The sequence below is a fragment of the Eptesicus fuscus genome, chromosome 3 (genome assembly GCF_027574615.1).
Source record: "Eptesicus fuscus isolate TK198812 chromosome 3, DD_ASM_mEF_20220401, whole genome shotgun sequence".
Lineage (NCBI taxonomy): Eukaryota > Metazoa > Chordata > Mammalia > Chiroptera > Vespertilionidae > Eptesicus > Eptesicus fuscus.
The window spans coordinates 24,204,208-24,230,014 of NC_072475.1; the positions used below are offsets into that span (position 1 = coordinate 24,204,208).

The 25,807-nt window shown below is 37.6% G+C and overlaps 1 protein-coding gene across 1 annotated transcript in view; it reads right to left on the reverse strand.

The window, feature by feature from the left end:
• IFT80 (intraflagellar transport 80) overlaps positions 1 to 25,807 on the reverse strand; it is an 82,890-nt gene that overhangs the window by 42,148 nt on the left and 14,935 nt on the right. The window contains exons 2-6 of the mRNA XM_054713686.1: positions 24,383 to 24,470; positions 22,402 to 22,470; positions 9,628 to 9,737; positions 6,083 to 6,172; positions 5,188 to 5,325 (exon numbers count right to left, since the gene is read on the reverse strand). Of these exons, the coding sequence (XP_054569661.1) occupies positions 5,188 to 5,325; positions 6,083 to 6,172; positions 9,628 to 9,737; positions 22,402 to 22,470; positions 24,383 to 24,470 (495 nt within the window). The remainder of the gene's footprint in view (positions 1 to 5,187; positions 5,326 to 6,082; positions 6,173 to 9,627; positions 9,738 to 22,401; positions 22,471 to 24,382; positions 24,471 to 25,807) is intronic.

Here is a 25,807-nt window from a genome sequence, read left to right on the forward strand (position 1 = left end):
AGCTGGTGTGGCTCAGTGGTTGAGGGTCCACCTATGAACCAGGAGGTCACGGTTCGATTCATGGTTAGGGCACATGCCCATGTAGTGGGCTGGATCCCCAGTAGGGGGTGTGCAGGAGGCAACTGATCAATGAATCTCTCCCATCATTAATGTTTCTCTCTCTCCCTCTCCCTTCCTCTCTAAAATCAATAAAAATATATTTTAAAAAGTAAGACCAATGCTGGGCCTCCCCAGGGATAGTATCTATTTCTTTTTTTCATGTGAATGGGCCAGACTTCCCTCTTTGTATGCCTTGTAATTTTTTGTTGAAAAATTGATGTTTTGCATATTATAATGTGGTAACTCTGGAAATCAGATTCTTCCCCCTCCCCAGGTTTGCTCTTGCTACTTTTTGAGAACTGCTGTCATTTGTTTATTTAGTGACTCTTCCAAACAATTTTTGCCAAGATTATTTCTTTCATGTGTGGTCACTGAAGTCTCCATTCCGTTATCTCAGGGGTCAGCTTCTGACCTGATAGAGCCCAAAAGAAAGAAAGAAAATACTCTCCCACTCTTTGCCAACTGGCTCTGAGCTCGGGCACTCTGTCAACCCTTAGCCAGACCACCTATAGTACTTCCTTTGCCTTCACCTCCTGCTTGTGATACAAAGCTCTGCCCAAAGGTCTGCCAGGTTTAAAAGCCTAGCATCTTCCAAGTCTTTTCTGAGCCTTTGTCTGGTCCTGGGCATGTGTGTTGCACTCTGGATTCATGTATCTTCCTCTTCAGCCTCCTCCTTCCTAGGCTCTTGGTCTGACTGCTGCTTGCCCCACCCACCGTCCCTTGCCCCAGGAGGTTTGGTAGTAAGTCTTCAGATGCTTTCAACAGATGCCTCCTGGGAAGCCACTCCAGCTCTGAGAGACTGCCAAAGGAGGCAAAACAAAGACAAGTCTCTGTTTCGGTCCCTCTGAGAACCACCAGACATGTCAAAAATTTCAACCACAATTTTTTGAGGACATAGTCCATATAGTCCCTTCCGGCACCAGCAAGCCACACAGAACACAGGCTACCATCCCCATGGCCACGCCCAAGCTGGAAATGAGGGATGGTGTAGGCAGGTGAGCAAAACATGACACAATGCTTTCTTACCAAAATTTAGCAGTCTCTTTTTTCATTAAGCATCCCCTCCCCTAGTTGTTATAAGTTTTGAGTTAGATTCCGAAGGTCTGAAAAAGTTGAATCTGACATTTTTTGCCAGTTTAATGGTTGTTTGAGTAGAGAGACCAATTCTTGGAACTCCCTATTCCACCATTTTCTGTGACATCATTCCTTTTTTGCTCATTTTTATTGAAGAACTTTTTAAAGATCTTTATTACATCTATGCAATTGATACCTTTCATTAAGAAAGGGTTACACTACAAAATCATAAAGAAGGAAAAGATATGGTATACAGCAACTATGAATATACTGTTAACCATGTAGATATAACTATATACTATTTTATCTCAGTGAGATCATAAAATAAAATGCTCTCCAAAAATCTGGTCTTTTCACTAAATAACTTATCATGAATATCTTTCCAGGTTTTTAAGCATAACACTCTTCCCCATTTTCAAGAGTTGAGGGTAATCAATTTTAGCTATATAGAATAATAATCTAATTAGTCTCCTATATGGGGAAATTTAATTTATTTCTAATTTTCATTATAACCACCCTAGGATGAAATTATTATGCATACATCTTTGTGTACTTGTACAATGATCTCTTTAGAGAAAATTCCTAGAAGTGAGATCCCTAGGTCTTGGAATATGTACATCTAACACAAGGAATATGTATTATCAAACTACCCCTCAAAAAGATTGAATCAATTCACATTCCCATCAACAGTGTGTAAATGAGAGAGCTCATTTCCTCCTTGAGTAAACCCAAGGTTTTTAAGTAATTGTTAATCTTTTCAATCTATTAGGTAAAATACATCATTACTTATTTATTTTACATGTATACTAGAGGCCCGATGCACAAAATTCGTGCAAGAGTAGGCCTTCCTTCCCCCGGCTGCTGGCACCGGCTTCCCTCTGGCACCCAGGACCTGGGCTTCCCTCCGGCCGCCAGCAGGCACCCAGGACCCAGGCTTCCCTCAAAGCCCAGCTTCATCCAGAAGATCGTCCAGAAGGACGCCTGGTCTCATTAGCATATTACGCTTTTATTATTATAGATATTAGTTAAAGTGAGCATCGTTTCATGTTTATACTGGCCATTTGCATGTGTTTCATGAACTGTCTACCATGTCATCTGGCTATTTTCCTGAATAGTGAATCTCAAACAGGTAGCTCTCTCTCTCTGTTTCACCTTGAGAATCATTGTAATAGTTAGCATAGCTCTCAAATGTGCAGAACTGATTTTTTAAATCTCATGATTAGCCCAGCTGGTGTGGCTCAATTGGTTGAGCATTGTCCCATGCACCAAGAGGTCGCTGGTTCTATTCCTGGTCAGGGCAATTGATTTCAGGATTAATTGCAGGCTTGATCCCCAGTAGGGTCATGTAGGAGACAGCCAATCGATGATGTTTCTCTCATCAATGCTTCTAACTCTCCCTCTCCCTTCCTCGCTCTCTAAAATCAATAAAAACATTTTTTAAATGTTTATGACTTTAAAAAATAAAAAATACTCATGATCAAGTATTTTAAGTAAAATTTTGACATGTAAAGAATGATAATAGCAGAACAGCTGCTACCAGACCAACCTTCTTACAGATAACATTCATACACTCAAGACAAAATACAAAAACAACTACTTGAGGACTGGAGAGCAGTCAAAAGTAGGCAGCCACTCTGGAAAATAGTTTGGCTGTTCCTCAAAACGTTAAACACAGAGTTACTATTTAACCCAGTAATTCTACTCTTAAGTACATATCCAAGAGAAATGAAAACATGTCCATACAAAAACTTATGCACATTCATAGCAGCATTATTCATGATAAAAAATTGAAACAATCCACATATCTACCAACTGATAAATAGATAAGCAAAGCATGTCATATTCATATCTATATACCAGTATATAAAAGCCCAGCGACCAGAATGGTGGAACAACCAGAATGACTGGAACGACCGGTGGCTATGACATGCACTGTGGCAGCCAACCGGCCTGATCCGGACCCCGATCGGCACCCACCCCGGCCTGTCCTGCCCCTGATCAGCCCCCAACACCCTGATTGAAGGTGGGACCGGCCGGCCAACCTCCCGTGGCCCCACCCCGTCGCCGGCCTGGCCAGATCACCCATACATGAATTCTGCACCGGGCCTCTAGTTAAAGAATATTAACCTATATAATAAAAGGCTAATATGCAAGTTGACCGAACAGTAGAATGACCAATCGCTATGACATGCACTGACCAGCAGGGGGCAGACGCGCAATGCAGGAACTGCCCCCTGGTGGTCAGTGTGCACCCACAGGGGGAACACTGCTCAGCCAGAAGCTGGGCTTACGGCTGGCGTGTGCAGTGGCAGTGGCAGGAGCCTCTTCCGCCTCCATGGCAGTGCTAAGGATGTTCGACTGCCAGCTTAGGCCCGCGCCCTGCCGGCAGTCGGACATCCCCCGAGGGCTTCCAGACTGTGAGAGGGCACAGGCTGGGCTGAGGGACCTCCCCTCAAGTGCACAAATTTCGTGCACCAGGTCTCTAGTTTGTCCATAAAAAGAAATGGTGTACTGATATATACTGCAACATGGTCAAACCTTAAAAATATCACACTAAGTAAAAGAAGCCAGTCACAAAAAGCCACATAATGTCTTAATTCCATGTATATGAAATGGCCAGAATAGGCAAATCAACATAAAAAGAAAGTAGATTAGTAGTTGCCAGGGGCTGGGGTGATGTAGGGAGAAATAGGGTGATGTAGGGAGAAATAGGGATTGACAATGAATGTGTGATTCCTTTTAGAGGGGAAGAAAATGTTCTAAAATAGTACACAATCTTATGAATATACTAAAAAAACAGTAAACTGTACACCTTACATGGATAAATGCATCGCAATAAAGTTGACTTTTTTTAAAAAAAAAGCAGGCAGAAACTTGAGGGGAGTCAAAACTAAAATGGATAATGTTAGGGCTTAATACATTGTGAAAATGAGAGTACATATTCTATAGACTCAGAATCATTGATAAAAAAATCAGATGAAAAGTACTCTATTATCCTGATTTATAATTAAGACAAAAGAGACCTACGTGAGAGGAACTTAGAAAGATAGATAAACTTTACATAATCTATGGAAGGTACTATGAAAGGAAGTCAAACATGAGATGGGCCTTGAAAAATGTGTAGAACTCACTAAAAATAAGACAAAGGTGAGAGCATTCCCATTCCATGAAAGAAGACTGAGAGCATCAGTGAGAGCAGAGAAGATTCATGAGTCAGTGTTCGACCTGATTTGAGCACAGATAGAAGTTACGGAGTTGTGGGAGGGAAGACTGACTGGATTTTATGGCACCAGGTTTAGGAGAACTTGTAACCCCAGGCAGAGGACTTTATTAACAGTCTTATTTTGCAATTGAGGGAAATAAGCCACAGAACAATTAAGTGATTTCCTCATAGTTGGAAATAGTATGGAACAGTCCCACTCAGATAATGCTGCTGCTTCTGGAGCAACTTAGTCTTCAAGTACAATCAGGAAATGCTTTGGAGCTTGGCTTTCTGTTTAAGTTCTAAACAGAACTGGTGTGATGGATGGCATGTCTCTTGTGAGGAAAAAACCTCACACATATTCAAACATGGAATTCTTGACAAAAAAACCAAAGTCCTTTGGTTTTAAAATGACCATTTTTAAAATTTACTATCAATTTCTTAACAAAAATATGCAATCAAAATTTTGGTCCGAAACATATTTGACAATTTTTAAAAAGTTTAAAGCCGAACTCTCCATATTGATTGAGCATAAATATTAATACTTTAACTACTTTACCATCTTTTACAATCATGCTTAAAATAAGTATTACCAGAAAGACAAATACTAGAGAACATACCTATTCTTCAAACTTAAAGAGTTTGGTCTCATAAATCTGGAATTGATTGAACCAGTATATTAAGAAGACAAAGCAGAAAGATTCAATAAAATGCAAGCATTGAAAATGTTTTTTAAATATTGAGAACCAGGTGTGCTGTGCATTACCACATTTATGACAGCACATCTGTGATTGCTCACCACTGTAACTTACCCCAGTTTTATCACACAAACGTAAAGTATGAAACGATCCAACAGCAAATAATTCTCCATCTGGAGCCCAGGCAACTGAGGTAATAGGATGCTCATGGGGCTGTGAATTGTACAGAAGGCGGCCATAACTATCCCATACCTACAAAAGCAAAATTTTAAAAATCCTTTATAACAGTCACCACCACATTATTACAAACAAGTTTATCCTACAGTGAGATATCAAGTAAAGATTTAGAAATAATCACTTTACAATATTAACAATTAAATGTTTTTACTATCACACCAGGGGGGTGGAGAAGCTGTATTCCTTGAAACCTAAGTATCTCAAAAAATACATATTATGATAACATTGTCACAATTTTCAGAAGCTACCCATTAATCAAAAAACAACCTACCCAGTTTAAGTCCTTTTAAATAATGAAGTTTTGAGATGATGCATTTTTTTTGGCTTATATTCTTTGTTCAACAAGTGTTTATCAACTTTCAAAGTATTTATTTCAATTGAATTTCCTGTTACTATAGTTACATTAAATTTTATTCTTCCCCCCAAATTATTTTTGTCTAAAGCTAATACATATTTAATAAACCAATAAGCTTTAATTTTAAAAACTTCAATTGAGTCACTAAAACTAGAAGTTGTATTTATGTTGCTACTTATTAAGTCAAATTCTATAGGTCAATGAGCACAGATAGAAGTTAGGGAGTTGTGGGAGGGAAGGCCAATGAGAAAGTCAGCACTTTAAAATACCACTTAAAATAATAATTAACGATATGTTAAATTACTAGAGTTAAATGACATGGCTAAAGTAAAGTACTAAAAGAATATCCATAGATGCGGAATACACTTCAACTAAATTTGATTCTTTCAACCAGGTGATAAGTTCAAACATACATACCTTATATTTACAGTCTTCACCAGCAGATAAAATTAAATCATTGACTGAGTTCCAATCTACTTTTAAAATAATGCCATCATGAGCTTTCCACTGAGAAAAAAAAGGTATTAATTACAACTTCAAGAGCACTGAAAAGTTTTTTTAATAGGAAAAGACATTTTGCCTCTTTCTAATGATTCTCTTGTCCTCTCCCTGGATATTCCCATCTTCCTTTCATAGCCACTATGCATAACCTCATTTGCCTATTTCATTTCTAATTTACACTAATGAAAGCACCTAGCACTATGACATCCACTATATAGTTTACATCCTTATAAATTTCCTCAGTTGCATGAACTTCAGATGGAAAAACCACTCGCTGTCGAACTATTCCAAGCTTGACATTTGTGTGATAACACTGGAATGAATGTCATGCACTCCAAAACTTAAGTTAAATCCAAATCTTGCTCTCCTCTGTACAGTTGACCCCATTACTGATACTGCCTTCATTCTTGTTAACGAATTCATTTCTTTTTTTAAAAAACTTCTACTACCTGAACACCTTCTTTAGTACTCTCTTCATTCCCTCCGCATAGTCTCCTAAGCTTCATTCTCTTTACCTTCATGTCACTGGTATAGTCACTGAACAACTAGGAAAATCTCCTGCTGCATTTACTATATAACAAAAGGATATATTCCACAGATATTTATATGTTCTGTACATATATATGGATATATAAGTGACCCAGAAATTGGCAATCCAGAAAGTAAGCATGGATGTCTTCTTGTCCTTAAATATACTAGTAATTCATGTGCCCAGTTAGCTATTAACACACATGTAATTAAAAGCTTTCTTTTACCATATTTAAGCAGAATAATATAACTAGAGTGACCAATTAAAGGGCTCTCTCTATAGATCCTTCCAAATCTATTTTTTTAAGTATACAGAATAAAATATTGAATTAGTGTCAAATAAGAATTCATAGCTTGTTTTATCCAAGATATGTAAAAATATACACTCTCAAAAACAAATGTTTTTATAATATATGTTAAAAAGCAATAATTCTCACAATTTACTGCCAAATTAACCCAATGTCATAAAATAAACTGCAAGGACAAAAATAAAATATCTGGGCACAGATACATATATAGCTAGATAGATCATTGAGTTCATCTTAAACCTACAAAAATTTTGTATATTTAAAACTTAGGAACAAAATATGATTTAAAGTTCCCTTATTCAGTTTACCCATGAGTTTGAACTACCTGGGTCCACTTATATGCAGATTTTTTCAATAAATACTGTAATTGTATTTTCGCTTCCTATGATTTTTTTACATTTCTTCTAGCTTATTTTACTGTAAGAATAGAGTATATAATACATATAACATAAAATATGTGTTAATTGTTTAGATTATTGGTAAGGCTTCTGATCAACAGCAGGCTATCAGCAGTTAAGCTTGGGCATCAAAAGTTATAGTTGAATTTTCAACAGTGTGAAGGTCGGTGCCACTAACTGCTGTGTTGTTAAAGGATCAACTGTACTATGTTTTAGTATATCAATTTATAGATTGCATATATTTACTATTATATATAATGCACTTTTTTTACTCATTTCTCAATGTTAGTTACTTCTTGAAATTCTTTTGAACAAGCTCCTTGATGCCAGAAACTGTTATTTCACTTTGAATATCTCACAGCTAGCATAGTGTCTGGTACTTAGTAGGTATGCACTACATTTTCACTAACTGAATAAATAAAAAATGTCTCCTCACTATAAAACCAGATTTGGGTCTCTAGAAGAGTCCATAGAGCCCATTTCATGGGAAATGAAATACTTACTTTTGAACTGTATTCTACAAGCACCAATTAATTAAGCATTCTTTTTTATGGGCAATCCAAATTTGAGTCTATATTTATGCCCAAGGAGAATTGCCACAACTTTAGTTTTCCATAAGGAATAGAAAATTTGCACTAAGTTACTTTAACTCTTCCTCTCCTCTAGCTGAACTTTGGCACTGGATACTTCTCCTTCTCTCACTACCTCCAGGTTCAAAGGTTCTACCAAACCACTAAATTACAATTTATCAATGATGACATAAGCATCTTCCTGAGTTTCATTCAAATAAGCCTAATTACAGGTACCTAAACAAGTCACATAATTATAAACTAAAAGGTTCATCTTGCCTGTTTTTGCTATGTAATTTCATAGCAGCTTTTCTGAGTGTAAGTGGTAGGGAAGAACTTTGACTAAAGGCAGTCAGAACTAGTACTCTTCTTTTCCAGCTTCTTCCTTTTGCCCAAATTCTTTTCCTTAGTTGCCTAAGAGCAAGCACTTGTATCTTCTATTTCTTCTTTGTCCCATAGTTCTTAGCAGACTGTTCTGCATGCAGTAAAAATGTAAATGCATGCTGACCATATGATATATGTAGCACAATCTATATACAAGTTACTAATCTAAAACCTCAAAGTCATTTCTATCTCCTTACTCCCCCAAATCTGTATCTACTCAGCTGTTAAATCTGACGCTTCTTAAAACACCTTTATACCTGCTGTAACAAATCAAACTCCAGCATCAAATCCCTTAACCCGACCTAGTCATTCTACATTTTTTTCTGACCTCTTTAGCTCTAATTTATTGGACTGATTAAAGTGTAGAAATAACTTAATAATGCATAATAATCAATAACAACTCCTCTATGCTGAATGCTTATTGCATGTACTCAATATGCTTATTGTATGTACTGTCCCATGCACTTTGTAATTTAACTCATTTAATTCTCAATAATCCTATCAAGTAGGTATGAGTATCACAACTAATAAGAGAGCTGAGGCTCAAAGATATTTTATAACTTGCACCTGAATCCAGGTGACTAACTCCAAAACCTATATTCTTGTTCACATTAAATCGTCATTTCCAACATGTGAAGAAAATGATTCTTCCTTTTAACACTGGAATCAAACACCAAAATTCTATACATAGGCTCAAAGTTTTCCATTAATTTGTCCTATGCTGACCTGTTTTAACTGCCACCATTGTTTTGCTTCTACATAATGGGTAAAATTATACATACCTGATTTGTTCTAAATTGTTCTACATTGATTCCCCCTCCATTCCAAAAATACTAAAAGAATGCTAGAGTCTTAGAAAACCCTCAAGTGTATAGAATAGATGAGGAAAATGATAGTAACGATGATAAAAAACACACTCTAAACAAGCTTTTAAAGTTTTATGATTTCGTTCTGTTTTGTCTCAAATCTATACATTTGTGGCTGACTGCTAAAGACAAAGATAACAATCATGCCAAATCATGTGACAATTTAGTAACGCAAACCATATTTGTGATTTACTGGTATGATGTGAGTTGGAATAAGAAGGAAGTGAACCTTGTTGGAAACATAACCAGATATTCCCTGTTCTATAATAAAGGCTGATAAAACTACACACTCAAAAGCCTCAGACTGTAAAAAGACCACCCAGAAGAAAGGGACTCCCCTAAGAAAATGACCTCTCACTTAGCAATCTGGCAAATCCTGATAACAACTTACAAATGCCTGAGAAGTACCTGTAAAACTTTAGCATTTGGTTGAAGAGGTTTAATGATCAGCTGCTTGCCTGCTGTGTAAAGAACCTTTTCTGAATCAGGGTCCCATGCTACTGAATACACTGGTGTTCCTGTAAAAAGAAAAACACACCTGATAAACTTTTATTATCATGCCTTATAAAGAGGGAGATTGTTAAGAGGATCAAAAAAGTAATCTGGGGTGTCATTTCATTTCCTCCTAATTCAAAAGTCCTTTCAAACTGGACTGGGTTAATATTGACCATTTAAAATCTACTTTGACAACTAACAAACTATATTTTGAACTACTTTTGATCTTGCTGGGAAAAGATGAAGCTTTTAGGAATTCAAGATATTGTGCTATTGAAATACATAAAATAAATACACTACATATGTTAAGATATAAAGAGGTGTATAAAGAGGTATCATTTCCCTTCAGCAATAACCATCAGTTTAAACTAACTTAATGCATAAACTTCCCACACAAAAATATACATGGTATACTCACCTTATAGAAAATTCCCATTTTTGATGCTGCTACAGGCAACAGAACTTCCCCTCATCTGCTACTTATGAAGTAGTCTAATGAATAGAAATCACCCAACTCCAAAATGACCTAGCTCTTCCATCTATGAATTCACAAATGGCAAATTAACCTTTTGCACTCGGATGTCGAGATTAAAATTACTCTTTGAATGTATCAATAATTTGAAATATAAAAAAATCCAAATAAATAAGTTTGTATGAAAAGAAACTCCAGTTTTTTATTCTACTGCCGCACTTTGTAAAATCTGGGGTATTTAAAAAATTAAATCCCGGCCCTGGCCGGTTTGGCTCAGTGGATAGAGCGTCGGCCTTCGGACTGAAGGGTCCCAGGTTCGATTCTGGTCAAGGTCATGTACCTTGGTTGCGGGCACATCCCCAGTAGGGAGTGTGCAAGAGGCGGCTGAATCGATGTTTCTCTCTCATCAATGTTTCTGGCTCTCTATCCCTCTCCTTTCCTCTCTGTAAAAAATCAATAAAATATATTTTTTTTTAAAAAAAATTTAATCCCGAGTAGAATAAAGGAATCGAGAAAAAAGCAAGCGAGTGCAAAGGGTTAAATATCTGATTAGGGAAAGTCTTACTATCAATTAAGTGTGGCTTTAGCCTGAAAGCTAGGCTAAGCAGGACTCAAATATCCTATAACCAGAACTAAGCTGACTCCACTTCCAGAGGAAAGATACAAGTTTGAGTTACCTATTATACTGTTATGGTCATAATTAAGTTGTTTATTACTATTAATAAAGGAAGAGAGAAAAGGGGAGGCCAGACATTTATAAGCATGGTCATCTGGGCAGCTTCACCAGGAAGCTACAGCTTCACACTCCTCAGGAAAACCAATGGTCCATTCCCTGCAGATCACTGGGGGAAAGGATTGAACAAAGGGGAAGATGGGCACATGCCCAGCGAAGTCAGGGTGATTTAGGGAAGGTACTTGTCTGGGAAAAAGGTCATTGGCTAGGAAGGTGGAGCGAGCCACTGTAAGGTCTCGAAATCTTAGAAGGTTAAAATCCCCAGACAAAGAATTCACTCTCCTTGTTTCCTCTTGCTCTCTTGTTCCATGACCTGCACTCACCCATGCATTCACCTGTTCTCTTTCCATAGCCTGTGCCATAGCAGCTGCATGGCCCATGGCCATGAGGACCCCACACACAATGAACTGAACCGGGAACACAAGCTAAGCCAGCCAGATGCTGGACCGGACTATACTTTAATATGGAACAGAAACTCGGGGCAGTGGCCTTAATCCTGGCCCTGCTGAAGAAAAGACTGGACTTTTTCTAGGTAGGATGAACGGAGATGGGATCTCCGGGGGAAACTACTTTAATTTTACATCACCAATAAAGCTTTCCACAAAATCCCATCCTCCCGTGGGGGTCTCAGGAAATTCTTTTCCTGCGGCACCCTAAGAACTCCACTTCTACTGATAACAATATTATAAACTACACTAAATTTCATACTGCTTTCAATATCCTAGAATAGAATTTAGGGTTGGTATATTCTAACCCAATTATGTTCTAGATTATCTTCTGGAAGGCTGTACTTTATGTGAACCTGTTTTTGTTTGTTTTTTAAAGTAAGTATCATATCTATTGAAAACATTAAATATCTATACTCCACTCTCTGACCAAGTTATCTATTAATTAGGAAAGTGAATCAGGTGATAAAATTAATCTATGAACTATATAATCAAGCTTTTAAAAGTTGTCTAGGACACCTATGTCAGACTATTGTAGCAACTGACTTTCTGAGAATCAATGAATAAATCTTTCAAGACTTTACATTCTCATTAAAAATGAAATGTGAATCTGATGTTTTATGGTCAACCAATATGATTTAATTATTTATTTAAATTGTAACACAACTGATGCTAATCAACAGGAAGTGACCAGTAATCAACAGGGAGTAAAATTTCAGTAAGATAAAGGCTTGTGTTCAAGTGGCATCCTACTTTTTTTGTGCCACTTTCTTCCCAACGAGAACACAACTGTGAGCAAGTCTCAGTGGTATACAAGACTTAGGAAGTCTACTCTAGTCCAAAAAAATCTGCAAGCATGCCTTCCACAGTTTGGGTTAGACATTATATCGGGTCTAAATATCCTGTTCAGTCAATGACATGTAGGATTGTTCTGTTATCAGAGGAACCTAGAGAGATGGCCAATGAGATGGCCAATCTCAGGAGACACCCCCTCCTTTTTCTGTACTTGGTAAGTACATTTTCTTGGAATATTCTCTGGGAGTAACCAGGAGCTGACCTGGACTTCAAAAGTAAATCTCCAGATGAACAGAGTTCAACTCCAATAAACCCCCCAAGAAATATAAACAAAAATTTCACATATCTCAAATGTGGTTCTTAGGTGAGGACTGGAAGGAAACAGAGGAGGAAAGCGTATTTGATAAGTTAATGGAATTATAGGTGCCTTCTCTACTTGTTTATAAATCTTATAGATCTTTAGAATACTTATTTTCCCTTTTGGGACATGAAGATTATTCATTTCCTGTTTATAAAACAATATTAAACAATAATAATTTTAAAGAAACAGGTATAATAACTATGGTTTAAAATAAAATAGGCTTTATAGTTGTAGTTATTATGCTAAAAATAAATTTATATATTTTAATTCTAGATTATCAAATCTTCATGAATACACTCAGTAAAATTACACTTTCCTGGGGTGAACACTAAACAATGACAAACATCTACCCCCAAGGAAATAATTCAGTAAATACAACTCCCATTGAGTTATACAGGATGTGACTCTAGTTCTTTAGTTGTGGTAAAAGGCACGGTTGGGGTATAGGATGAGGAGCTAGGGACGCTTATATCCTCTTTAACATTGAATTTGTGGCCCCATTAAGTCAGCTGTGTCACCATTTCCTTGTTTATAAATCTTATAGATCTTTAGAATACTTATTTTCCCTTTTGGGACATGAAGATTATTCATTTCCTGTTTATAAAACAATATTAAACAATAATAATTTTAAAGAAACAGGTATAATAACTATGGTTTAAAATAAAATAAGCTTCTGGGGAGAAGTTAAGTAATTCCTTTGTTATAATATGTGATTTTTAACCACATTTCTTCAATCAAAAGATAAAGAGGGAGCTATTTGGGATAAAGAACTTTAAATAAAATCAATAGCTACATCTCACTAGTTCAATCTTCCTAACCAACAATATTCAAAATGGATAAAACATCAAGAACAAGAGAATTCTTTAGTATATCCACCCTTTATATTTATAATAAAATATTAAGTGTGAAACTAATATATATATATATATATATATGAATGTTTTTTTTCCAAAAGGAGATGTACTACACATCGCTGTACAACTTCCTAAATTAGGGGGGTTCTAATAAAGATCATTATTGAAAGTGGATGAATTACCTTCAGAAAGAAAATAATGATTTCTAGTATGATGAAATCCATCCCATTAGCATTTAAAAACCTATAATATTTCAAGTACTTTAAAAAAACATACTTATTAAAAAAACATACTTATTCCTAGTGCTTCACTTCACTTTGCAAAGTTAGTATGGAAATAACAAATTTAGCCTTTCAAAATGAATAACTTTAAAACAAAAGTTTAGCAAATTATGTAAGAAGATGTTTTTGATTTTATCATTAACAAAAAATAGAGCAAAAAAAAGTAAAAATAGTTTATAAGTAATTTATTGCTTTTTATATTGGGAATTTTTATTTATGTTCTATTTCAGTTAAGACACTCAAAAAGATCTTGTTTTTCTGACTTTGTACAATAAGATCATGTGACCTTTTTGACATTTTTTAAGAAACCACATGCACCTGGGGTTGTGTTAAATGTCAGACCCTTATCTCTCTGTAAAACAAATTATCTAAATTCTTTCAACCTGTTGAAGGCATTTTAAACCACAGAAGAGGAGACAAAAATGTATTTCAATTGTTTTAAGGAAGTACATGGTCAAATATACCATGTTTTTCACATTCATACTAAGAGGTATCCCCTAAAAATGTTGTTTTTGAATGTTTTTAAGAATGCTTTTGAAACAAACGCTTCACTATTATAATAAAGCATTAGCTATTTTTGCCTTGAATGCAATATAGATATATTATTGAATGAATATTAGGAAAGTGCACAGAACAGAGTCTGGTACTATATAGACACTGTTAGTGGCTACTACCAAAAATTACTTTCTAAAGCAATAAGCAACCACTTGTTTGTTGTGTTACTCATGGTAGTAGATACTCAACTTTTTTGTTACAACATCATTAAAAATTCAAAAACCAAGAATTATTTCCCTTTATTTTATTTGTAGAGACATATACTAACAATAGGTAATCAAGTGCAATTTATTACATTAAAAAATCAACTTCTGGGTTATGTATGTTGCTGGGTCAGTACAAAGAAAAACTATAAATGAAGGCATTTGTTTCTTTAGTTTCAACCTCTCCCTTGAGGAGCTCAACTTGCCCGGTACCTTCACCTTTCACCTTTCAGTGACTGACTCTCACATTAATATGTCAGCCTTTACCTCTGAGCTCTAACAATATTCCCACTTGCCCCAAAGACATGTCAGAACTTCAAACTCTACATATTCAAAGCTATCATCCCTCCACACATACTCCCTCAATTATTCTTCCCTCTGAATTCTTTTTTTTTTTTTAACATATTTTTATGGATTTCAGAGAGGAAGGAAAAGAGAAATAGAAACATTAATGATGAGAGAGAATCATTAATCAGCTGCCTCCTGAGGATCAAGCTCACAACCCAGCATGTGCCCTGACTGGAACTGAACCAGTGACCTCCTGGTTCACAGGTCGATGCCCAACCATTGAGCCATGCTGGTCGGGCCCCTCTGAATTCTTTACCTTATAGGATATCCATTCCTCTCAGCCATGGAGAACTATTTTTTTTTTTTCAACTACTACCACCACTGTCTTTGTTCAAACCTTAATCCACACTAGCATGGAACATTTCAGTAACCTCCTACTGGCCACTTACATTTAACCTCTATCTAATTTATCCTCCATATGACCACTAAGGTAATTTTCCTAAAAGAGATTTCTCATCTCTTCCTCTCCTGCTCAATTTTTAAAAGGTTTTTAGAATAAAAGGCTTATGGAATAAACTCCAAACCCCTCCAGTTAGCATCTGAGACCATCAGTGGCTTGATCCCTCTGGCAGTGCCTCACACTGCTTATACCTTGGCCCAAAGGGTATGCTCTCAGTCACCTGACTTCCATGTCTTATACCGGTCCACCTCTATGCCTCTGATCATCTAACTTCCTCCGCAGAAACAATCCATTGTCAACAAGCCCATTTCTTCATCCTTCAAAGCCCAGTCAAAAGATGCTGCAATATTTACCAGGAAGCTTTTCTGACACTTTCTCCCCCACAAGACTTAATCTCTGCCTTGCTTGTCTTCCAGAGCTCCTTATAGCAATGAGCACATTCTGCCTTGAATTATAGTTATTTCTAGTTCCAGTTTACTTCCTTCACTAAATGCATTATGAACATGGTCCATATTTTATCATTCCATTCTTCCATTTAAATATAGTGTGAAAAAGGTTTGCGGTACTCTATTTCAATTTTAACCTATAATCAAAATATATAATATAACACAAGATAGGGCTTAATTATAATTATCCCTGGCCTACACACTATTCTTCTCTAATAAAAACCAACAACCTCAAAGGTACAGTCAAATTTTCCCCCCAAAATTTGGGATTAATCCATCTTTGTATCAGAGGAGAAGGCAATGACTGTGACTTTTTCCACTTGTATATCTGGTTCCAATAATCAAGAAATGAATTCAGGAATTAATTGTTATTCATCAAGAAAAAAGTATAATTAACATAAACATGTAGTGAAACTCACAATTATGCTTTCAACATTGTTTACTGAATTCCAAGTTTTACAATAATTCAGGCTTATTTTATTTCATTTTGGGGCCAAAATTTACAATTTTTCTCCACAAAGGAGGCAGGAGTCCCTCACCCTCCCCTAACTTGACCTTCTTACTTTAGCCTTCAGCATCCAGCTTGCAGTAGTTCAGATTTATAATCACCCTCAAAACTTGTAGTTTCTAATAAATCAAAGAAACCTTATAAATAACCAGGAATTTTTCCTTTGAGGTTAATGTCATTATAACTTAAGTTCTCTAATAATTTTTCCCAGAGATAAAACAGGAAACGCCTGTGCCTTATTAGGAAAGTGTGGGTGGCATCAATGATCAAAAACTCAAAAATTAGATGCATAGTTCTACAGTAAATTTGTAATCCTTAATATAGAAAAGGATTTCAGATTACTCAGTTGAAATACCAGTAAGTTAACTAAAATAAGGAAATCTAATTTAATTTTGTACATTAATCTTATCCTATCTAATAAAAGAGTAATATGCAGATTGACCATCACTCCAACACACAAGATGGCTGTCCCCATGTGGTCAAAGATGGCTGCCTCAATGTGGACACAAGATGGCCGCCACAAGATGGCCAGCAGGGGAGAGCAGTTGGGAGGGAACAGGCCTGCAAGGAAGGGCAGTTGGGGGCGATCAAGCCTGCAGGGGAGGGCAGTTAGGGGTGACCAGGCTGGCAGAGGAGGGAAGTTGGGGGTGACCGGGCCTGCAGGGAAGGGCAGTTGGGGGGGACCCAGGCCTGCAGGGGAGAGCAGTTAGGAGTGACCAGGCCGGCAGAGGAGGAAAGTTGGGGGCAAACAGGCTGGCAGGGGAATGGTTAGGGGCAATCAGGAAGGCAGGCAGGTGAGCAGTTGGGAGCCAGCAGTCCTAGATTGTGAGAGGGATGTCTGACTGCCCGTTTAGGCCTGATCCCACGGGCAGTCGGACATCCCTCGAGGGGTCCCAGATTAGAGAGGGTACAGGCTGGGCTGAGGGACAACACCCCCCCCCCCCCCGTGCACGAGTTTCGTGCACCGGGCCTCTAGTAATTAACATAAACCTTGAGGTTAAAAAGAATAAATAGGATTCAAATAGTATAAAAATGATCAGCCTTTTCACAGACATTTGATGTTAAGAAAATTATAGCTACTTGAAATGTTGATGGAGAGTATCATTATGTGATATGAATATATCATAAAATTACCTATATTATATGACATAATCTGTATTTTAGCTTTTAAGAGAATCCTATTTACCCATGTAGTTGGGAGGAAGGAAAAAAAGAACCACTCATCTGTCTCCAAAATAAACACCATATACTAACACTAACTCGAAATGTATCATAGACCTAATTGCAAGTACTAAAACTATAAAACTCTTAGAAGAAAAAATAGGCGTAAATCTTCATGACTTTGTATTAGGCAATGGTTTCTTAGATATGACACCAAAAGCAGAAGCAATTAAAGAAAAAAATGGATAAATTGAACTTCATCAAAACTTCTGTGTTTTAAAAGATATCAAGGAAGTGAAAAGGAAACTAATGGAATGGATAAAAATATTGTTTCAGCTCAGCCAGTGTGGCTCAGTGGTTGAGCATAGACCTATATGAACCAGAAGGTCAGGGTTCGATTCTGGTCAGGGCACATACCTTGGTTGCGGGCTCGATCCCCAGTAGGGGCATGCAGGAGGCAGCCGATCAATGATTCTCTCATCATTGATGTTTCTATCTCCCTCTCCCTTCCTCTCTGAAATCAATAAAAATATATATTTTTAAAAATAGTTGCAAATCATATATCCAATAACTCTAGTAACTAGAATATATGAATAACTCTTATAACTCAACAATAAAAAGACAACCCAATTAAAAAGTGTGCAAAAGATTTCAATAGGTATTCCCCCAAAGATATACAAATGGCCAATTTGCACATAAAAAGATGCTCAATATCATCAGGGATATGCCTATCAAAACTACAATGAGATACTACTTGACACTTACTAGAATGATTATGATTTTTAAAAAAACAACAACAACAACCAATAACAAGCGTTGAGAATGTGGATAAATTGGAACCTTCATATAGTTCTAGCAGAAATATAAAATAGTACATTCACTCTAGAAAAAACTTGAATATTTGTATTTACTGATACAGAACTATGTAGAACTATCCCAAGATAGTTCATGATTCAACTAAAAATAAGCAAAGAGCACATTGTAGTAGATACAGTGTGCAACCACTTGTTTATAAGACAGGGGGAAAAGGAATAAATAAAAACACATTTGCTCCATAAGAAAAAGTTACACCAATTGCTTCTGGAATGTTTGCTGGGTGACTGGAAAATAGGGATAATATGAGAAATAGAAATAGTATTTAAAAGGTAACTTTATACCTTTTTATATGCTTTAAATTCTGAAGCATGTGAATGTACTATCTATTAAAATTAATACTTAAAAATAAAAAGATTTAAGTGCTCCCTGCAAGGTACATACTAACAATCAAAATTTTATGATCACTATTATTAAAAGCAGGGGTTGCAAACTCAAATACCTTCAGATTTATGTTTTCTCCCATGTAACGTAAATGAGTGGAGTAGAGTGTAAGAAAAATAAGTTTGAAACCCAACTAAAAATGGAGCCACTGCCCTAGCCAGTTTGGCTCAGTGGATAGAGTGTCCACCTGCAGACTGAAGGATCCTGGGTTCGATTCTAGTCAAGGGCACATCCCCAGGTTGCAGGCTCAATCCCCAGTAGGGGGCATGCAGCAGGCAGCCAATCAATGATTCTCTCTTATCATTGACTAGTGGCCCGGTGCACAAAATTCGTGCGGGGGGTGGGGGGGTGTCCCTCAGTCTGGCCTGCACCCTCTCCAATCTGGGACCCCTCGAAGGATGTTCTACTGCTGGTTTACATCGGGCCTAAACCGGCAGTCAGACATCCCTCTCACAATCCAGGACTGCTGGCTCCTAACTGCTCACCTGCCTGCCTGCCTGCCTGATTGCCCCTAACCACTCTGCCTGCTGGCTTGCTCGCCCCCAACTGCCCCCCACTGCCGGCCTGCTCACCCCCAACTTCCCCCCCCCACCAGCCTGCTCGCCCCCAAATGCCCCCCCATCAGCCTGATCGTCCCCAACTGCCCCCTGTGCCAGTGTGCTCGCCCCAACTGCCTCCCCTGCTGGCCTGCTCACCCCCAACTGCCCCCCCTGCTGGCCTGCTTGCCCCCTTCTCCCCTCCCCACTGGCCTGCTCGCCCCCAACTGCCCCCCTGCTGGCCTGCTCACTCCAAACTGCCCCCCCCTGCTATCCTGATCACCTCCAACTGACCCTCACTGACGGCCTGGCCTGCTTGCCCCCAACAGGCCCCCCTGCTGGACTGCTTACCCCCAACGGCCCCGCCCCCCACTAGCCTGATGACCCACAACTGCCGTCCCATCCTGGCCTGATCACCCACAACTGCCCTCCCCTCTTGGCCTCTAACCGCCTCTACCTTGGCCCCGCCACCATGGCTTTGTCCAGAAGAACATCCGGAAGGTCTCCTGGAAGGTCTCCCAATCTAATTAGCATTTTATTAGTATAAACAGAGGCCTAGTGCATGGGTGGGGGCCAGCTGGTTTGCCCTGAATAGTGTCCCAGATCAGGGTGGGGGTTCCCTTGGGGGATGGGGAGGCTTGGCGAGGGGCCTGTGGTGGTTTGCAGGCCAACCACGCCCCCATGGGGTGAGGGTCCCCACTGGGGGGACATGGCCAGCCTGGGTGAGAGGGGCTGAGGGCTGTTTTCAGGCTGGCCACACCCCTTTCAGGGTGGGGGTCCCCGCTGGGGTGCCTGGCTGGCCTGGGTGAGGGGATGATGGCTGTTTGTAGGCTGGCCATGCCCCCCAGCGACCCAGGCTCCCAGCCCTTCCTTTTTTTCTTTTCGTTTTTTTCCCCCAGTTCCTCCTTGAGCAGAGGCCAGGGCCTGCTGGAAGCAGGTATCTGGGATTTATTTATCTTCTATAATTGAAACTTTGTAGCCTTGAGCAGATGCCAGGGCAGGCCAGGGTGGGCGGGAAGCTTGGCTTCCTCCATCGCCGGGGGCAACCCAAGCCTCCTGCTCACTCCAGCTCCATGGCCGCCTCTATCTTAGTTGGGTTAATTTGCATATTTACTCCTGATTGCCTGGTGTGCATGGCTGGTGGGTGTAGCAGAGGTACAGTCAATTTGCATGCTTCTCTTTTATTAGTGTAGATGTTTCTATCTCTCTCTCTCCTCTTCCTTCCTCTCTGAAATCAATAAAAAATATATTTAAAATAAATAAAAAATAAAAATGGAGCAGCCACTACTGAACTCCAGCTGATTGTATTCATTCTGAAAAGCAGGCATAATGTTGTGGGATCTTCCAATTTTTCAAGACACCAGAAAACCAAATTTGTATGTGAAATGTGATTTTTAATATTGGGTCTGTACCATGCTCGTGGGCAAGATTCATTCCAAAGGCCACCTTGTTTGTGACCTCTGATTTATAAAGTCTTTAATTTATGAACATATTGTGCTTCCAACTGCCCTCCTAAATTTGGAAACTTTAAATGCATTTTCTCAATAAGAGCAAAATAAGTAGCAATTTGGTTTCTAGACCCATTACACAGGTAAACTATAGTATTATCACCTACCCTCAATGATTAACAATGTTTATATTAAACAACTTATTCTAAGTTTTAACTTTAGACTTTGGAAAGTTCAAAATGGTGGATCAAGGGTAGTAAAAGGGAAGGAGATGTCTGGGAAGAATTTAAGAAAACAGAAGTTACTATCTTAGGCAAGAATTCAGATACAGTCGGTAGTGATATAAGCTTTCAGAATTCCTCTGAAGATCTGTGTCTTCTGTAGACAACAAATTTAATAAAAGAGAAAAGAAAGGAAAAAAGAATATGTCTCAGTGGCAGCAACAGCTAAAAAGAACTGCAGCCCCAGCCCCAAGGGTGCAGTGACCTCTAGAAGATTTCTGTCAGTTGCTCATAAGCCAGACATCATAGAGTGAGAATGCCAAATAATTAGCCCTAACAAGTTATAAAGCCAAAAGTAAATCCTCAGGCCCACTAGAAGATAAAAATAAAATGTATTTTCTAAAAGTACATTTTATTACTAATGTAACAATAAATTCACTATTTTTTCTAACTGAAATCCATCCATGAAAGCTTCTATAAACTCTAAATTTTCTACTCATGGATAAATACTCTACTTGGAGATTATCTGTAGCAAAGATTTAAACTCAGGAAATAAGTACTAATTAGTACTTCTGTTTCCTTTGCTAACACTTGGTTAATGTGTAGCTAAAGAAATGTAACTATTTTAACTCTATCCTAAGAATAAACAACTTAAAAAATGAAATCTGGAAATTTTTGGAAGTCAATTATTGGAGATGCTTCACAACATGACTTTATTATATAATCTGAAGCACAGTTTGCAAGCAGCTTTTTGGCAACCTGTTTCTGAAGACCAGCGGATCAATTCTAAGGTCAACATCAAGACTGCTTTATTGCTCCTAGGTAAATGTAATTAGGAAAATAAATCTGCTACACAGAAAAAAAAATCATATATAATCTAAATCCCAACAGGAATGACCACTTTATAGACTGACTTTATGGGTACTTCTTCCCAATTAACATGGAAAACTGAGATTCTGCTCTAAGTACCTGTCGCTTTTCAAGTTTTGGATTATCAGGATGTCTGCTCCCCTCCATTAGTATGGAAATCAAATGTACAACATAATTTAGAAAGAGTGCTAATATTATGAAGTTATTAGGACTTTTTAAGTCAGGAGATATTCAATGTTTTCTCTTCTATTATTTACTTAACTAGATGCCAAATCCTATTCAGATAGAACATGTTCATAATGCTTCAGAATTATTTAAAAAGAATCATTACCCTATAACAGTGGTCAGCAAACCGTGGCTCGCGAGCCACATGCGGCTCTTTGGCCCCTTGAGTGTGGCTCTTCCACAAAATACCACGTGCGGGCGTGCACGTACAGTGTGATTGAAACTTCGTGGCCCATGCGCAGAAGTCGGTTTTCGGCTCTCAAAAGAAATTTCAATCGTTGTACTGTTGATATTTGGCTTTGTTGACTAATGAGTTTGCCGACCACTGGCCTATAACATATTGTCTAGATTCACTAACAAAGAAAATGCTCTTGAGTATTTTGCATATTTCTTGGTTTCAATAATATAGGTACCATGGTCCATCAGGCAACATGGAAAGTAAGAGGAAAAAGTGTAAATAGAAATGAGCAATTTCAGGTTTTGAACCTGACCAAAATCAGTCTTAGAAATGATATTAGACTGTTGCTAACGGAAAATGTTGACATTTTTATTGATTATAATACATACCTTGCTGAGCTAAAGTTGATCTTAGCATTCCAGTCTTTGACCAGATTTTTACTTGTCCATCTTCTCCAACTATAAAGAGAAAATAATTTATATTTTTAGCTATAAGAAATAAATTTAGCCCAGCCAGCGTGGCTCAGTGGTAGAGCATTGACCTATGAACCAGGAGATTGCGGTTCGATTCCCAGTCAGGGCACATGTCCAGGTTTCGGGCTTGATCCCCAGTAGGGGGCATGCAGGAGGCAGCCAATCAATGATTTTCACTCATCACTGATGTTTCCCATCCAAGGACTAACCAGGCTTGACCCTGCTTAGCTTCCGAGATCAGACGAGATTGGGTGCGTTCAGGGTGGTATGGCCGTAGACTCATTAATGTTTCCATCTCTCTCTCCCTCTCCCTTCTTCTTTGATATTAATAAAAATATATTTTTAAAAGAAATAAATTTAAACATTAAATTTACATATAAAATTTTGAAAAATTTACTCTAATTAAATGACAGTGCTTCATAACTATATTATTTAATTGAAGTTATTTTGAAACAACTTTATCAAAGTAGACTAACTTCCATGACAAAAATTTTTATTTTTTCCTTTAATATTACAAGACTTATGAGTGTATTGTTCAAATAATGCTTTCATTTTCACTAAAATCTCAATGCTAGAATTCTAAGAAAAGTGGTTTCAGTGTAATAAGAAGAGTTACAGCCCAATTCCAATGAGTTGGGGACTGAATGGATGAAGTAGTAGGCTCTATTTTTTAACAGTTTGCCTACAAGAGTGAAAAAGAAAGAGGAAGTTGTAGCTAGAGAGAGTTATTGGTTAACAGAAAGATTTTTACTTCTTTTTTCTCAATTTTTAAGATGGATGACATCTTAACATTCTTATGTGCTGAAAAAGAAACCACTGGAAAAGGAGAAACTAACTGAGAGAAAAAGGACAACTCACTGAGAGAAGTCCTACAGAAGGCCCAGGGGATATGTGTGGTGACTTTAAAACATACACACAAATTCTTTGTTATTCCTCCTTTAAGAGGTGGAGCTTAATTTCTCTCTCCTTCAGGGTGGGCTATAGTTAGTGACTTGCTCCTAATAGAATGTGGTAGAAATGATGGAGTATAACTTCTGAGGAGGATCATAAAATTCAGAGTGTCCCCCAAAATATATGCACACTTTAACAGCTGAGAGCTCAATTTTGAAAATGAAATGTATTTTAATAAACAATGCCTTTATAATAATTCAAAGTGTGTGTATACATTTTTTGGGACATCTTACATATCGTGGCTTCTATCTTGTTCTGTCATGGATCACTCACTTGGGGAGAAGCCAGCTGTTACGTTGATAGAACACCAAGCAGCCCTATGGAGAGGCCCAGGTGGTGAGGAACTAAGGCCTCTGCCATCAGTCAGAGAGGAACTAAGAGCTCTTGCCAACAGCCACGTGAGTAAACCATCTTAGAAGCTGATCCTTCAGCCCCAATCAAGCTTTCATATGATTGCAGCCCCATCCAACTTCTTGAGTCTGGGCCAGAATCGCCCAATTAAACTGTTCCCTGTCCCACAGATAATACATGGTTATTATCTTAAGTCACTAATTTTGGAGTAATTTGTTATGAAATAATAGATAATTAATAGGTGAAGAGGAGAATCCTTGCAATAGGACAGGAGATGGGAGAGAGATGGAAGAGGATAAAGGTCAGTTAAATGAGAATATTTTGAATTTAAAAATTTTTAAGAATTACTTTTATTTACTCTTTACTTGAACATTCCAACAGCATTTTTTGACAGAATATTCTCCATTAGTCATATTATAAAACTAGTAATTAATATGACATTCTGAATTATAACATTATATAGCAATCTAGATCAATACTGTGCTAATTATTTACTATTAAATAATAAAAGACTATTGCTAAGAAAATATTCTGTTCCTTTGGAAATTTTTCTTTGAAAAATTCACTTAATATGCCATTTTTACAGACAACTTACCTGTAACCAAAGCTGTTCCTTCATAATTCCATCTTCCTGCCAGTACTGCTCCACAGTGAGCTTCTACACTTTTTTCCACTCTTCCTAACTTAGAAATCAGATGAAATTTACCTAAAAGAAATTATACTTGAAAATTCTATTTCATTAAAATAATTTATTCAATTAACAAACATCTGTTGACTACCTACTACTAGATTAGTTAGCATAGTGCTAGGCACTGAAGACAAAAGGGCAAATAATGTAATTATTCTTACTCTCGAGGAACACAAATCTATTGGAAGACAGGAACAAACAAAATTACAAATATGATGCTAAGGTAATTCAAAGGGATGATAAAACTCTACTGGGATATGGCCAAAAAGAACCAAAAGAAATGTCAAGAAAGCCTTCTAGTTAAGCAGTTTTGGAGTCTTGCTTTTTCTTTTTTACAGGTTATAGAAAAGCTGAAAAAGGTGTAGAGGAGAGGAACCAAGATAGTGAAATGGTTTTAAAAGATAAACTAAGGAGTATTTTAAAACTTTAACCTTTTGCACTCGGATGTTGAGTGCAAATTACTCTTTGAATGTATCAATAATTTTAAATATAAAAAAATCCAAATAAATAAGTTTGTATGAAAAGAAACTCCAGTTTTTTTTATTCTACTGCCGCGCTTTGTAAAATCTGGGGTATTTAAAAAATTAAATCCCGAGTAGAATAAAGGAATTGAGAAAAAAGCAAGCGAGTGCAAAGGGTTAAGAGTTTACTTGAGCCAAAACCGGTTTGGCTCAGTGGATAGAGCGTCGGCCTGCGGACTGAAAGGTCCCGGGTTCGATTCCGGTCAAGGGCATGTACCTTGGTTGCGGGCATATCCCCGGTAGGGGTTGTGCAAGAGGCAGCTGATCGACGTTTCTCTATCATCGATGTTTCTAACTCTCTATCCCTCTCTCTTCCTCTCTGTAAAAAATCAATAAAATATTTTTTAAAAAATGAAAAAAAAAAAAGTTTACTTGAGCAAAAATCTATTCCAATCAGATAGCACCAAATCAGCGCCACTGACAGGAGCTCAGAGAGAGGCTTTTATAGAAAAAAGGCAGAAGCAAAGTAAGGAAACTATTGATGATAGCTTAAAGCCTAGTTGGCTATTTGTGATTAGTGGTTCTTAGGTTTCAATTACGTACACTTGAGGCATTTACAGGCTCAGATTTTGGTTTGTGTGTGTGGGCCAACAGCATTAGTCACCTCAGTCTAATGGTCTCCTTATTTAATTAACAATTGCTAATCCCAAATTTTAAAATACTTGCCTTATATGATTTTATACTGTGCCAGGCACCAGGTAGACAAAAAAAAAAAAAAGCAGTCTACTTAGTTGCTGACCTCAAAAAGTTCACACATACAGGGTAGGGCAAAGTAGGTTTACAGTTGTTCAAATGGAAAATAATACAATAA